Raw genomic sequence first — 14,392 nt, forward strand, 5'->3', positions numbered from 1 at the left:
TTCCTTGTGGAAAGATTTGTATTGGCCATAGTATGTGATCAGACCCTGACATATCGACAGGCCGAGGGAGACGACCCCCACCGCACTCCCCGCCACGGAGAAGGGCTCACCCATGATATTGTGAGACCGGGATGAATATCAAGACCGTGGGTTAAGACTGGATGACTGGTAATAGAAACTTGACAATTATTTTAATAGTTCCAAGGAGGACCGAGGACAGTGACTGAAGGATCTGAGGCGAAGAGTGAATGAGGCTGAGTTCGTTCCGCCTGACGCGTTTTGGGCGCTTAGGGTGAGTTTGAAGTCATCCAATTACAGATGCAGAACCTGGCTGTTCCCTGTCAGTGCTTATATAAGTTGTCTATCTTTGCTAGTTTGAGATAGCTTTAGAAATCTGCTCGAAATTTAGATAGTGGGAGAGGTATACCAAGCCCATGTGGGTCTTCAGGTAGACGTTGATGCTTGTTACTAACCCAGATTCTTCACTGGAAATCCCCCTGAACTATTCAGTAGACGAGGGAACTACTATTCGAATGTCAAAAGAACCAGCCCTGCTCCATTTCATTTCCCTCGGGCGCCTGTCCAACTACATATCTGTACTGGAGACGCTCCTTGATGTCATCAGCATTATAGTAACTCCAGGACGACAAGAAGCCGGCCGCTTCAAAGTCGTAGATCACGGTAGACCTAAGACCCAATCAGTTTCAATATTTGAGCAAATAGGCAACCGGAAGTCTTGTACTCACACCCAAAATCGACAGCCGGTCAGGGATCGTGTAAACCTGTATCTTTGACGGCCGTTTGCGTATATCAGGTCAACAACATCATGGACAAGAAGCCCAGGGCGTACAGAAAGACCGAAGTTCATCAAAGAGCCGCGTGATTGCGTGTAGTAACAGTATATGGCTTCCAGAAAGCCTGCGGTATCGTCTGCTGAGTTGAGTACCATATCTATCCGAATGGAGTTTTCCCTGGGGACAATGGGATAGATCGTGGCGTGGTTGCGGTGGATAGGGACCCCGTCGATGTTATTTTCTTGGTTGTGTACGGTCACTGTAATTGATTGAACGGCAAGATCCCTATCGTCTGCGGTGCACTGGCGCTTGGTGTCATCGCGGTGGGAGGTCATGAGAGGTGAGGTCCACTGTCGAGTGAAGAATCTGTCGCGCAGCACTCTATGAAAAGTGATTTGACGAGAAATTAGGGACATATTAGAACGAGTTTCAGGAAATTTTCTTCAAAATAACGAGACGCGTTGAGGGAACTCTAGTTGTTCCTGCCTTAAGTGGAAATTATGGTTTCTGGGGAGACATACTGATAGTGGAACTGGGCAGCTTCTGAGGATTCTCGCATCTCCACGCCAGCCAGATCCAGGCTTAATAGTGGACCGAGTGATTAGAACACCCGAAATTCCTGCATTTGAACCGGACTTGGATACATATGCCCCTCCATAGGTACTGGAAGACTCTCCTTGAATGACTCGTTCTATATTAGCTCTGTGAATGCCCTCGGATTTTTGAATCAGGTTTTGCTACATTGGAACCGTTGAAAAAGGATGGTGACAATGTTCATTGAAGAAATCTTTCTACTACTTATATCATTTCCAGCTTATTTTGAAGTACCCTAAGTCATAATTGTGAATGGATCATTGTGCAAGCCTTATTCTCGCGTGGATTCACGGCCAGCAATGTACTGCTGGCGCTCTGCAGCCCATTCAGAGAGAACAACCGACAAAGGCAATGGCTCCGCTTGAGCACCCTGACAAATATCTGGATCAAGTGTCCTAATCTTTGTCTCTCGAGGAAGTTGGAGCTTGCTCTCGTCAGGTAGACCTTCTGTTTCGAGCCTGTCCAATTCACGCAAAATCTCTGGTGATGCCTCTCGACGCAGGAGCGCCCAAAAATCATCATCAGATAGAATCCAAAGTGCATCTTCCTTCACACGCCCAGATCGAACCAACTCCGCGATAATTCGGCCTGTTCTCTTGTAAATATTTGCATGCGATCGGTTTGACCAGACGTCTCGATCAGTAGCCAAGTATGAGCGAGCAAGTGCTAACGCAAGCTGGGGGTCCTCTAAAGCGAGAATGCGATTGGGAGAGGTGGCATGAGGGACCGCCTTCAATGAATGAAAGACTTGCTGGATGTATTCGAGACTGAATTTGTCAAACGCCAGAGCATCACGAAGCGAGTAGTCCAGCCGGTCGGCACATAAATGGGGTGATGGCTGTTCCACGAGCGGGAAGAGTTCCTCGTCAAGAGCTTTGAGATCTCCAAAACCATGCCGAGTCAGGACTTCGGGTAGTCGAGTGGTCTTCAAAAATCGAGACTTGTGGACCTCGTGGTAACTGTCTTCTCCAGGCTGGGACAGTGCGTAGTCGACAACGTGACTGAGACTCGTGTGGCTGATATCATGAAGAAGTGCAGCTACCTGCTCTTCGACGCTGGCACCAACTTTGCGTACAAGCAAAAATGCACCGACAGAGTGTTCGAAGCGGGTGACTTTGGGTCCAAAGCCAAGGAGAGCAGTTACCCCATGTTGACAGACGCCTTTGAGGCGCGACAGCTCGGCGCTTTGGAGGAGATCGATCAGGACAGGCTCGGTGATTATATGTTCGCCATAGAGCTTGTCTCTGATAACGAGTTTGTCTTTGTTGACCGTCTCGATGGTTTGGAAGACACCGGTGTCTACCTGTGACGCCATAGCGGAGCGATCGAATGTAGAGATGATAACAGCCTTTGGCGCGGGGAAATGACTCCAGATTTGGAGCCGAATGCACACCGATCGTTCAAACACACTAAGGTATTCTTCTGGTTTTCGATTTTGATCAAAGAGAAATCTAAAATTCAAACTTGAGTTGCAAAGACAAACGCGTGAATCATCAAGCAAGGGCTTTGCGCAATTCCCTCGCCGGTTTAGAGTATGTCAGATTAGGCAATGATCGACATGCGTCAACTTGTGTCGTTTAGGCAGAACAGTCGTATCTGAATAAGTGCAGAAAGTTGAGTACCCAAGAGATAAAGATAGTCAAAGAGAAAATATTTGGACCTTTTTAAATCAGAACGTTCTACGTGAAACAACAGGAACATAGCGGAAATTTCATGTTTGCAGTCATTTTGGGGATCAGAATTTCAGTATATATTATGCAACAGCCACGGCACCGAAGCAAAGCAACATAAGATTCTCGCTCATAAGCAAACGTGCATCCAGTCATTCTTAGAAGAATCTCGGTTCTTGAGCCGAGATAGTCTTCTTGCCCTTTACTTAGGTAGGTAGTGACCAACCGTATCTAACAGCCATACACGAGCAGGCGACAAGCTGAAGTAATATACTCATCAATGACAGAGAAGTGCAGGGTTCAAGTCCCAAAAGCCGGACTGAGCAGCCTCACATTTCTCTAGATGGATTCAGGTAATCACGATATTGAAGAATACTAATTCAGATATAGAAAAACACAAAGACACCAAAACACCCACGCTCAAATCAAGATCTTGAAATTCGCTAAACGCTCACTAAAATTGGTATCACGTAATGCTCATAATCTTCTTCAACTCTTGAAGTGAAAGGGGCTTAATCAGATAGTCGTTAATCCCTGCTGCGAGGGCTTGTTGTTGCATAGCGTCCGAGGCGACACCAGTGACGGCCATGATGCAAGAGGGTTCGAGGCCGTTTTCTTTCTCATGCTGGCGGATCTTGCTGGTGGAAACTAGGCCGTCCATGACGGGCATTGAGATATCTGGAATAACGAGGTCAGCCGGGGGTCATTATTTTGGAATCAGGTATATCAGGATGGACTGACCCATGAGGACAAAGTCGAATCGCCGTTCTGAAGCCTTGTATTTCTCCAGAGCGATCAGGCCGTTCGAAGCGGTTTCGTAGCTGCAGCCGATTTTGCGCATGAATGTGGCCAGGATCTTGAGGTTGATGTCGTTGTCATCAACGAGGAGAACGTGGATATCCTGCGGCTCGTGAGATGGGCGGATCGGCAGGGCATGGGAGTGTGAGAGACTCCGACGTGGCACTGGAGAGGTAGGCATTGGGATGGTTAGGTTGTCGCGCGCCGGGGAAGGTTGGACTTCGGAACGTAAAAGCAAGGGCCGGAGGGCTATTGACGGGGTAGTGTCTGGCGCAGGTTGCAGTTTTCCTAAGTCCAGGATCTTTTGAATAGCGGTTTGAATTTTCTGCGGCCCAAATCTGTTTGCTTTTTGTTAGCGAAACTTCAAACAACAAACGAAAGCAAGCTCATAACGTACGGCTGCGAAACCCAGACGAAATTGGGAGCGAGGAAGGTTTCAAAGAAAGATGCGTTGCTTCCCAATACAATGAAGAACCTGAATCCATGCATCGATGCTAGTTGATCCAGTGATTCAAGACCCTCTGCTTCCTTTCTCAGAACCGCCTCTTCGATGACTGCAATATCTCCTTGTCCCTTGCTGAGAGTCTCTGCCAACGAGACAGACCAACCGAAGTGAGACATGAATACATCCGCAAGTGTACTCTGGATCGACAACTTTCGCTTCGATTCCAGACTCAACATTCCAGTTGGCGTTTCTTGCAAATCCGGATACCCATTGAAAGCAACCAAACAAGCCCGCAGCGGCGATTCGGGGCTGTGTTCAACTCTCAAAGGAGATGGGTAAGATGCAGGGCTTGCTTCTGGGCTGTTGACAAGCTCCACTGGAATGTAGACGTCGACTTGAGTCCCGATACCAACCTCACTCTTGACATTCACGTGGCCATTGAAGGAAGCAACCAGCTGACGAACGATGCTGAGGCCAAGTCCAACACCTTCCGAGAGGGAGTCTTCTTGGGAAAACGGAGAGAAAAGCTTGTGTCGAAGGAAGTCAGGCGCAATACCGCTGCCGGTGTCGGTGATTGACAAGTGCGCAATCGGAGTACGCGGCTCAATTGGATTCCGCATTCTTGATAAAGATACTTCGACAAATCCCGACTTGGTCCATTTGATAGCGTTGCCAAGAAGGTTCATCACGATTCTCCGCCATGCGCCAGGCAAGGATCGAATGAGCCAAGAGTTGCGCTGTTCAATTCGAATAATCACAGACATATCCTCCGTCATGTCATTCGAGAATAGACCAGCCTGCGCACGCTCCGGTGAAGATGCCTGAACAGTCTGGGACACGATCTCGGAGGCATTCTGCCCGGTATACAAGATGTCGGCAACCTCTTCAACTAGTTGTCCCAGATGGAAGTCAGAGACCAGGCTAGACTCTTCGCTGTTAGTCTTCTTCTTTCGTGATCTCTTGACTTGAGTCAGGTTATTGATCTTGCAGAATTCGAGCCTGTGAATTTATTAGTACTAGATTGCAAACCGTGCCTGCAAGGCTACTCACAAATGATCAGTGGTATCCAACAAAGTCAACCCGGAAGCCTCAATCATCTTGACCATTTCCTCTTGCGCTGGCTCAAGAGACGTCGCCTGTAACAGTTCCGCACTAGCCAGAATTCCGTGGAGCGGCGATCGAAGTTCATGGCTAATTGAAGAGATAAAATCGAACTTGGACTTCTCGGTTGTCGCCCAGTGCGCCCGGGAGACCTCAGAGACAATCGAGTCACCGAAGATCTTGAAATAGTGAAGTTCCTCAATTCCCAGAGCTCGGTGATTATCTTGCGTCCAGACAAGCGTGCCTGCCATCCAACGAGATTTGTTATGATCCCACAATGGGAAGAACAGAACCGAATTGGCAGCAGGTAGGATCTGGCTGAGCTGTCGTGTGGCCATTTGCATAAGTTTGTGTTGAGTCTCAGAATCATTCAGCCCCGATTCGTAGGACAAGTAATCATCACTATCCACAGAATCGTCCAGGTTGAAGATTTGACCTTGTGGGAACGAAGTAACCAGCAAGTTCAGAAGATCCTCCCGGAAAGTGATGTCGGCCTTTGAATCGAGAGTCTCGCCTTTTCTAACTTTCAATGACTTGCTCAAAACGTCGCAGCACAGCTCTGACTTTTTGGAAGACGTCGGAGAACGTCCCAAGGGACTGGGATACGGCGCAATGGGAAACTCGGGTACAACGGTCTTGGGCAATGGCTCCCAGCCAGGCTGATCATCTGGAGGCAAGCTTCTTGAACGTGAGCGAGATGTTCTAGGAATATGATTAAAGAATGGTGACTACTCACAATGAAGGATTACTACGAGCTGCGTCGAGGAAGACTACGCCATCAAGGTCCATGGACTTCCTCAGCAACACACTGGCTCTCTCGAAGATACGCTCGATACGTTCCCCCAATGACGTGCTCTCCGCCAGAGAAAGTTGAGAGGCATTGTTCGATACCTCCTCCAATGGCTGGGGACCGGCTTTGAGAACCTCATCAATGGACTTCTCTTCGCCGGGAGAAGACCGACGGTCGGAAACGTTGGAGTTGAGAGATGACGGCTCGGTCGGCCCCGATGCAGGACCCGTAAAGAACAATGAAGAGGGCTCTTCTGAAAGGCTGGTGGAGGAGGACGTCACAAAGCCGAACTGCTGGTTCAACGTGGATTCAATAGGCCCCGGTTTCTCATCTGGAGTCGAGGTATTCACATTGGATGCGACGGCCATTGCTTCGAGTCGGTGATCATTGGATACTTCGCGCGGGTCAAAGTCTGCATGGTCTTTAACGAAATTGGTCAATCCCTTGATCAGACGCTCAGATCGACGGTGACAGTGGACTATGCGAACATGCTCTAAATGCCGTGCCACAGCATCGGCAACCTCTCTCAGTGTGTTCACATCATCTTCTCCAAATTCCACCCGGGGCTTATCATCAATCACGCAGTAGGATCCGAGGACGAAGCCGGAGGGGCTGTACAACGGTACCTCCGCATAGAATCGCATATATGGCCATGCCCGAACGAATGGCCGATCTTTGAAAAGCTCCTCCTGCTTGAGATCTCGAATAATGTAGCGAGTACGATTGGCAGTGATATTGTCGGTGTTGATGGCGCGGGTCGTGTCTCTTCCAGTAAACAAGCTGATTGCATGTGGGCAGACCCCGAACGTTAGATCCAGACTTCGCGCCCCAAGATAAATTCCATCGTTCGGTAAGTGCTTGTTCTTATCGCACAAGGAAATTGATGCTGTAGCTTCCGCGATAATGTGTTGATTACCACCGTCAATTATCGACACAAAAGACCGATTGCATGCTAATCGATGTACTCCCAGCTGCGCCAGCGCCGTCAACGTGATATCGGTAGAAAGATTACCCATCGACGGCTGCTCGTCCCCCCCTGAAATATCCTGAGCTGATTCGAGCCCCTCATCGTCGGTTGTTGGGGTCGACAGTGACAGTGGGCGATCTAAGGCACAATAGTACCTACTCGGGAGCGGTTAGCGAATAACGGATCGGCGGAAAGATCAACATTGAATAAAAGCTTACTCACCTAGATAATTCCCGGATTCTCTCGCGCTCGGTACTACATGTGGACGGATGAAAGGCGAGAGAGCCTGGCTGATCCATGACTGTGAGTCCCATGCATTCCTACAACAAGAGTGCGGGTGTTTTTGACGTGTGGAGCGGAGCGGAGTGAGAATGTTTGAAGGATATACAAAAAGAAGGGGAAATAAATTCCCGGAGAACGTGCCACAAGCGAGTTGACTTGTCAACGGCCCAAAAACCTGCTTTTCCGTCTCGGGCCCCCACCGACGCCATTCCATTGGCGGAGTCATTGCGACCGTACTGTACAAGGCCTCGGCTAGATCTGCCGACTTGGACGTTGGGATCCATTGCGGTCCAGACACTGCCCAAATGTGCGTTGTGCGAAGAGTCTCGGTGGTTCTATGACGATTTGGTTGAGTTTTGATACTGTTTAGCCCGTGATCAGAACGGATCTGTCACCTGAGTCTAATTGAGCCTATCCTGCCTACTTGTAAATTGTTGGAAGGCTCTTGTTTTCTATTTTCCTGCTCCCTCATTCTCTTGGCATTTCCAATCTAAGGCAATGAGGAAAACGCTAGAAGAGAGGCTTGCGGTATGATAGGTAGTGTTTGACTTAGATAGGGTTGTCTACCCCTCTACTGAAAACCCCACTGCGTATTACGGTGCATAAGCGGGTACTAAGGAGGACATTTCCGATAGTTTTTGATGCGTGACATAATAATTAAAAATTTGGCTTGATGTAGCAGAAGTATATGAAATGTCTATATAGAAACGACAAGTTGTGGTAGCTCATACACTATTCCTCTATACTAAACAGCCGATGGCGTGCTTTGTAAAGCTAATTACTCCATCACACAAAACCCTTTAAGTGTACCTCGGCCCTAACCAACAAGATGCGGGGAACCTGAGAAAAAAGCTTTATTTTCGCGTCAAACCCCCCTGGTCTCTATCGAACCGACTCTATGGATCCAGAATTCAGAATTCGCAAGCGCATCCCGAAGTCGTGCAGGCGCTGCCACCGACGTAAACAAAAATGTGTCGGATCCCCCACGTGCTCTAACTGTGAATCAGCCAATCAACCTTGCTCTCGCTCCGAGAGTGCGCCGTCATGGCACCATGGTATGTCGAAAGGGGCGCTGGTCCATAGAATCGAGATTCTAGAAGCCCAGCTGGCCACGGCCTTGGAACGGAATGTACCTGATATCGGAGAGAACTCTGGGTTCGCTCACCTATCGCCCACCCAGAGGAGTCCACAAGCCTGTGCCTCGAGAAAGGCACATCTCAAAGGTGTGGTTCGTTTTCTTACACTGGGCCATGATGGAAATGGCGAACCGGGATATCTTGGACCATCATCGGGACTTTCTATGGCAGAAAATGTCAGTCGCATTGTCCATAATTCGGTCGGGGCTAGGTTATTGCCTATCAGTGGAAACAACCAACAGCCGGGATCGGTGCAAGAAACTGTGCAGGTCAAGGCGGCACCACCAGACGACACGATAGGGTCTCAAATTCTCGATTCCTATTTCCTCAATATGCACATGAGGCTCCCGTTTTTAGATCGCACCGAAATTCTAAACTTACACGCCAAGAGACATGAACCGCCCGAGAATACGCCAGAGGCGCAATTCGGAAGATTCAAATTATTCATGGTGTATGCGATCGGAGCTGCAATTCGTCACACGACAGACAATGACAGCTCAATTTCATCGAATGGATATCTCCTTACTGCCTTGGAGTTTGATTCCACGTTGAGGGAATCCATATCAATTGCCAGTATCGAGGCAATGCTGCTACTCGTTCTATACAATCTACGTTCCACTTCTAACTCGAGCGTCTGGTATATGATTGGACTGGCTATGAGAACGTGTTTGGACTTTGGCTTTCATAGAGAATCCAGTTATCGAAGACTATCACCGCATGAAACGGAGTTGCGACGACGTCTCTTTTGGAGTGTTTATATTATAGAGAGATATACGGCGTGGTCTATGGGAAGACCATTCAGTGTTGTAGAAGAGGAGATTGACGCTGAACCTCCTTCCAACCTCGATGATTCTATCACCAACGACAGCGCTATTGAGAGAATCTTGCATAACCGGTCAGTCGGTCGGGGTAGACCACACAAAGGCACACTTGGAAGATTCATCGCTTCGATACAATTACAACGGATCGTGTCTCGAATTCATACGCGCATTTACCGTGTTGATACACAGATATCTGCTCTCACCTCGGAAATTGGTCCGTTACTGTCATCACTGCAGGCGTTCAAAGGCACGCTAGTAGCGCTTGATGTGGATGAAGGCGACTTTTTGCATATGCACTGGAACAACTCGATCCGAATCTTGCTTCAGCCGTTCCTGAGTTTCTTGCATCCACAAGATAGCTTGATCGGGACGTGCCTATTCGCATCAGGTCAAATGTGTCAGTTCTTCAAGAAGCTCAGACAGCGAGAGTCTGCTTCGGGATCTTCGTTTCTGCTAGTCAACTCGGTTTTCATGGCTGGCATCACAATATGGTAAGTGGAGCTAACGGGTTTCAACATGCAGTGACTGAACGCTAATGGGAGAAAAGCTACTGTCTATTTCGATCTCCGGGCCTTTGGACACCCGCGGTATCTAACGATCTACGTGCCTGCTCGTCGGCACTATTTCTCATGGCAGAGCATAACCCGCGTCTCAAAACATATCGCGACGGGCTTGAGACAATAATTAACCGAGCGATGGATTTTGTTCAAGAGGTCTCGCAGTCACAACAAACAAGCCAAGGCGCTCTGCTTTCGCATGGAACAGAGCACGAACCATTGCCCATACCTGCAGCGTCACATCCAGACCCAGGCCCCCAGGGGCTGCCTCCACGAGATGAGACGATTCATGAGACAAACACGCAGAGATTTGACTCGGCAAATGCTGACTTGTTCTCGGACCTCCAGGAAATCATGAATTTGCAAGGTGATATGTCCGGCAATGAGATGGATGGAGTTCTACCTTTACATGGAATCTTCACGGAGGATTTTTGGGCCGCTGATGCCTTCAATCTGCCCACGTTCGATGGTTTCGGCTGGCGATCTTGATCTTAATCCGGAAATACAAATAAAAATAAAGCACGAGCGGTTGATAAATACAAAAAACATGAAACAAACCTTTGCACATACAGATAACCTAAAATGTATTGTGACCCTGTGGTAGCTCTCAATTTCTTGGTTGCCGTGGACTGCTATATCTAATCTAGATTCTCTACAGATGGCATGGTGAAAGGTCCTCCACAATACCCAAGTCCTCCCGACGCGACTTGCTCGCAGGATCAAAGTAAGGGACTTCGCCAACACCGACAGCTCGGTTTCCACTGCGCGGTCCGAAGCCCTCGTGGTCACCTGTCGCAGTGTGGAAGACACTGCGGTTGTCCCAAATGGCTGGTGTCATCGTTAGCTGGCATTCCTTGATGTAGGACGAGAGTTGGTACTTACCAATATCGTTGGGTTGGGCCCACTTGAAGCGAACCTGGAGATCGTGCCCGTATGTGATGAGATCATGGAACCACTGGAGCATGTTTGCGCTTTCTCGGCGGTTCAGTCCGTTAATGCAAGATGGGAAGGAGCCTATTTACTGGATCAATGTCTGAATACTTCCATGAAACTTACAGATTGAAACTCACCAATTGGGAAGATAGATTTCCAGCCCGTGATAGGGTTAGTTCGCACGACCTGCACTTCTGTCAGCAGAGTCACCCCGAGGCGAACAACTGTCTAAACTCACAGGGTGAATGGCATAGAGATCACCACCAACATTCTCAGGTGACCCTCGCTCTTTATCATAGATATGGAATTTGCCAGACTGGGCCATGCGCCTAAAGCCCTCACCGTCATGGGTGGCAGTCAAAGTTTCCAAAAACTTCTGATAAGGCTTGCTGATTCGATCATAGACCTCATATCCTGATGCCCAAAGAGTATCACCACCAGTCTTTGGCAGCTGGGTCAACCGCAGCGACGAAAAATCAGCTGGCGCAGGCTCGAAGGAGATATCGCTATGCCAAACAGCAGCCATTTTGGTGTAGTTCGATCCCTTGTACAATTTCTTGCGGCCCTCTGAGTTGATGGTGCTAATTTCGGGGTCTGGGTCGCCGAACTCGCGGGCGTCGTTTGTGACAGGGTGGATGTGCAGGCCGTTGGTAGATGGGCGACCAGTTAGTTCACCCATGCGAAGGATCAGTTCCTTCTGAAGGTCGTTGGTGAGGTTGTCCTGCGCGCGGAAAAAGACAACTCCTCGTTCGGCGACTTTTTTGATTCCAATTCAGATTAGTGTCTCTTCCATTTTACAAGATTGAGGGGTGTTGGTACTCATGATAGCCAAATCACGAATGCGCTTCTCGGCATCTGGAGCGCGTAAGATATCATCAACAATGTTGCATGTCCCTTTAGTGAACTCGTTTCCAATGACCGGAGTCACCATCACCGGATCGAATTGATCCAGTGAGCCTGTTGAGTGTTGACGTGCTGGAGGATGCATCGTGGCTATAGATAGGAGGTTGATTCAGAAAGTTCTTTCCGAGTATAGGTTCGAAAATGTTGGCTAGAAGAGACACTGAAGTATCTTGATCTCAAGTCGACTTTGATGTCGCAAAATCAATTTATTATGACGAATTCGAGGCTTTTTATCATCTTCAAGATCTAGATGGATAGGAAGTGGATCGTGAAAGTTGTTCAGTTTCGGGTTTCGGCGTTATGCAGAGAGATTCCAGTTTGTCGCTCAACCTCGGATGCACGGAACTAAGAAACCATGATGGAAATATTCCCTTTTCCGCGTCATTGACGCTGAGTTTGCTCGCATTTTATTGCACAAAAGTTTGAAGAATTGTTGCATTCCAAGATCATATGCTCAATTAACTTCACAAAAACACTGTTCGTGCTTTCGTGTGGAAAGTCATACCCGAGCCAAGTACTCGGGGAATCGGCGATAGGAGCAATTTCAACTGTACGCAAGCTAAACGCCGATGGGCCGAAATGCCATCTGCGGGGAAAGAGCCTCTTCACCAACCAATAAGAATGAGTCTAAACTAAATCCAAGCTTGAAGCTACATAGCTTCAAGAACTTCCCCGCAAAATCCACATCAAATGCTCGCTAAGCGCCATTGTGTTGGCCGAGAGCATTGCAACATATACGCTTTGTCTTTCACCATCTTGGCCTTGGATATACCAAGCAAACCCCCCTATATTTAACTGTCCAGAACCATATTTCACGTTTCCGAATGAACTCCAAACTTGTTTATGATCATTGATTTTTGATTCCATTATGAACACAGTAGAAGATGCAAAAGTCTCAGAGGCTCATGTTGAGCCAGTCGAGTCTCATAAGCAGATGTTGAACAGCATCGACAATGATCCCGTCTACTCTTATCGCGAGCAGCGCAAGATCATTCGTCGTATTGATGCTCGTTTGATCGTGATGCTTGGTTTTCTCCACACTGTCTCCCTCATTGACCGTGGGAATCTGGGCACTGCATCTGTGGCTGGCATGGACAAGGAGCTTCGTCTCAAGGGAACGCAATATGTATGCTGGCTGACCAGATCGCTACTCACTTACGAGACTGACAATATGACAGAGCACGATTGCAGTGTCGTTCTTCCCTCCTTATATCTGCCTACAAATATTTGGCCCCATTCTAGTTCGCAAGATCGGTCCGACCCGTTATCTCTCGGGCGTTTGTTTTCTGTGGGGAGCTGTTATGGTAAGGCCCATCTAAGAGTATCCACTCCGAGGCGTCGCGGTCCCGTACTAATGAGTTTAGTTATCTGCTGGATTTGTCAAGAAATGGACCGAGATGGTTGGAATTCGTGTGATCATTGGCGCCCTTGAGGCTGGCTTTTTCCCTGCTTCGGTATACTTGATCTCCACTTGGTACACACGATACGATATCCAGAAGCGGTATGCTATTTTCTACCTTCTTGGATGTGTGGCCTCGGCTTTCACTGGTATCTTGTCTTACGGCATTACTTTTATGGTGAGTGATCAGCTGAACGATACCCATGAGTTACGCTAACATATCACAGAATGGTCTGGGAGGCCTCACGGCGTGGCGATGGATCTATGTCATTCAAGGTCTCTTGACTTGTGTCGTAGCCACCATTGGCTACTTTGTCCTTATAGATTTCCCCGACCGTATGAAAGACAACAAACAGAAGTTCCTCTCTGAAGGTGAATACGAGTTCATCATCCGACGTATCACCAAGGATCGAGCCGACGTGACAGTCGAACCCTTCAACCTGAAGAAATATCTTAGCGCTGGGTTAGACATCAATATTTGGGCATTCGGCTTTATCTATTATTCTACAACCACAACCGCCTACGCCATATCATATTTCCTGCCCATAATTTATCGTCAAGGCATGGGATTCTCCATGGGCGCTTCCTTGTGTTTGTTTGCGCCTCCATATGCTGCTGCTGGAATTCTCATGTACGCCACTTCTTGGATCGGCGATCGATATCACATCCGTGGTCCGATCTTGATATTCAACGCGATGCTTACCATAATTGGTCTGCCATTGATGGTCAGTATCTCCAAAAAAGAAGGTGTGAAAAATCCGAGCTAACTGTCCGCTAGGGATTCACAAAAGGCAATGGAACTCGCCTGTTGGGCGCCTTTTTAACCACGATGGGCGCCAACTCCAATGTCCCCGCGGCAATGGCATACCAGGTGATTGTTCAATGGAATTCATACAAATATACTCCATCTCTGACCATTTTTAGGCAAACAACATTCGAGGCCAATGGAAAAGAGCCATTTGCAGTGCCATTTTCGTCGGATTAGGTGCATCGGGCGGCATGACCGGTTCTCTAGTATACCGATCGCAAGATGCGCCGACCTACCACCCTGGCATTCTGACCTGCGTAGGACTGTCATGTCTGATTATTGTTTTGGTTGTCCTTTTGTCAATTCGCTTCTACTTTTTGAACAGAAAGGTGGCTCGTGGGGAGATTGTCATTGCCAATCTTCCAGGTTTCCGGTACACTTACTAAAGCGAGGA

At 48.3% G+C, this 14,392-nt stretch overlaps 6 protein-coding genes across 6 annotated transcripts; 2 read left to right on the plus strand and 4 right to left on the minus strand.

Annotated features, from left to right (window-relative positions):
- Positions 1-536: 536 nt before the first annotated feature.
- Positions 537-1,129, minus strand: N7496_006376 (uncharacterized protein; the record flags this gene model as incomplete). The annotated part of the gene is made up of 2 exons (XM_056699305.1): positions 537-687; positions 747-1,129. 2 exons carry the CDS (start codon positions 1,127-1,129, stop codon positions 537-539), a joined length of 534 nt encoding a protein of 177 aa, XP_056554718.1.
- A 530-nt stretch (positions 1,130-1,659) lies between these two features.
- N7496_006377 (uncharacterized protein) lies at positions 1,660-2,703 on the minus strand (the record flags this gene model as incomplete). Its single annotated transcript, XM_056699306.1, has 1 exon — positions 1,660-2,703. The coding sequence occupies one exon, from the start codon at positions 2,701-2,703 to the stop codon at positions 1,660-1,662; it is 1,044 nt and encodes a 347-aa protein (XP_056554719.1).
- An 821-nt stretch (positions 2,704-3,524) lies between these two features.
- Positions 3,525-7,473, minus strand: N7496_006378 (hybrid sensor histidine kinase/response regulator; the record flags this gene model as incomplete). Its single annotated transcript, XM_056699307.1, has 6 exons — positions 3,525-3,736; positions 3,800-4,194; positions 4,254-5,300; positions 5,352-6,083; positions 6,139-7,314; positions 7,382-7,473. 6 exons carry the CDS (start codon positions 7,471-7,473, stop codon positions 3,525-3,527), a joined length of 3,654 nt encoding a protein of 1,217 aa, XP_056554720.1.
- Positions 7,474-8,498: 1,025 nt separating this feature from the next.
- N7496_006379 (fungal specific transcription factor domain-containing protein) lies at positions 8,499-10,444 on the plus strand (the record flags this gene model as incomplete). Its single annotated transcript, XM_056699308.1, has 2 exons — positions 8,499-9,889; positions 9,946-10,444. The coding sequence occupies 2 exons, from the start codon at positions 8,499-8,501 to the stop codon at positions 10,442-10,444; spliced, it is 1,890 nt and encodes a 629-aa protein (XP_056554721.1).
- A 163-nt stretch (positions 10,445-10,607) lies between these two features.
- N7496_006380 (TauD/TfdA dioxygenase family protein) lies at positions 10,608-11,876 on the minus strand (the record flags this gene model as incomplete). The annotated part of the gene is made up of 5 exons (XM_056699309.1): positions 10,608-10,783; positions 10,838-10,969; positions 11,026-11,074; positions 11,127-11,644; positions 11,708-11,876. The coding sequence occupies 5 exons, from the start codon at positions 11,874-11,876 to the stop codon at positions 10,608-10,610; spliced, it is 1,044 nt and encodes a 347-aa protein (XP_056554722.1).
- Positions 11,877-12,659: 783 nt separating this feature from the next.
- Positions 12,660-14,384, plus strand: N7496_006381 (MFS general substrate transporter; the record flags this gene model as incomplete). The annotated part of the gene is made up of 6 exons (XM_056699310.1): positions 12,660-12,917; positions 12,970-13,095; positions 13,156-13,368; positions 13,418-13,915; positions 13,969-14,061; positions 14,115-14,384. 6 exons carry the CDS (start codon positions 12,660-12,662, stop codon positions 14,382-14,384), a joined length of 1,458 nt encoding a protein of 485 aa, XP_056554723.1.
- Positions 14,385-14,392: the final 8 nt, after the last annotated feature.

The sequence above is a fragment of the Penicillium cataractarum genome (genome assembly GCF_028827025.1).
Source record: "Penicillium cataractarum strain IBT 29864 chromosome Unknown utg000005l, whole genome shotgun sequence".
Lineage (NCBI taxonomy): Eukaryota > Fungi > Ascomycota > Eurotiomycetes > Eurotiales > Aspergillaceae > Penicillium > Penicillium cataractarum.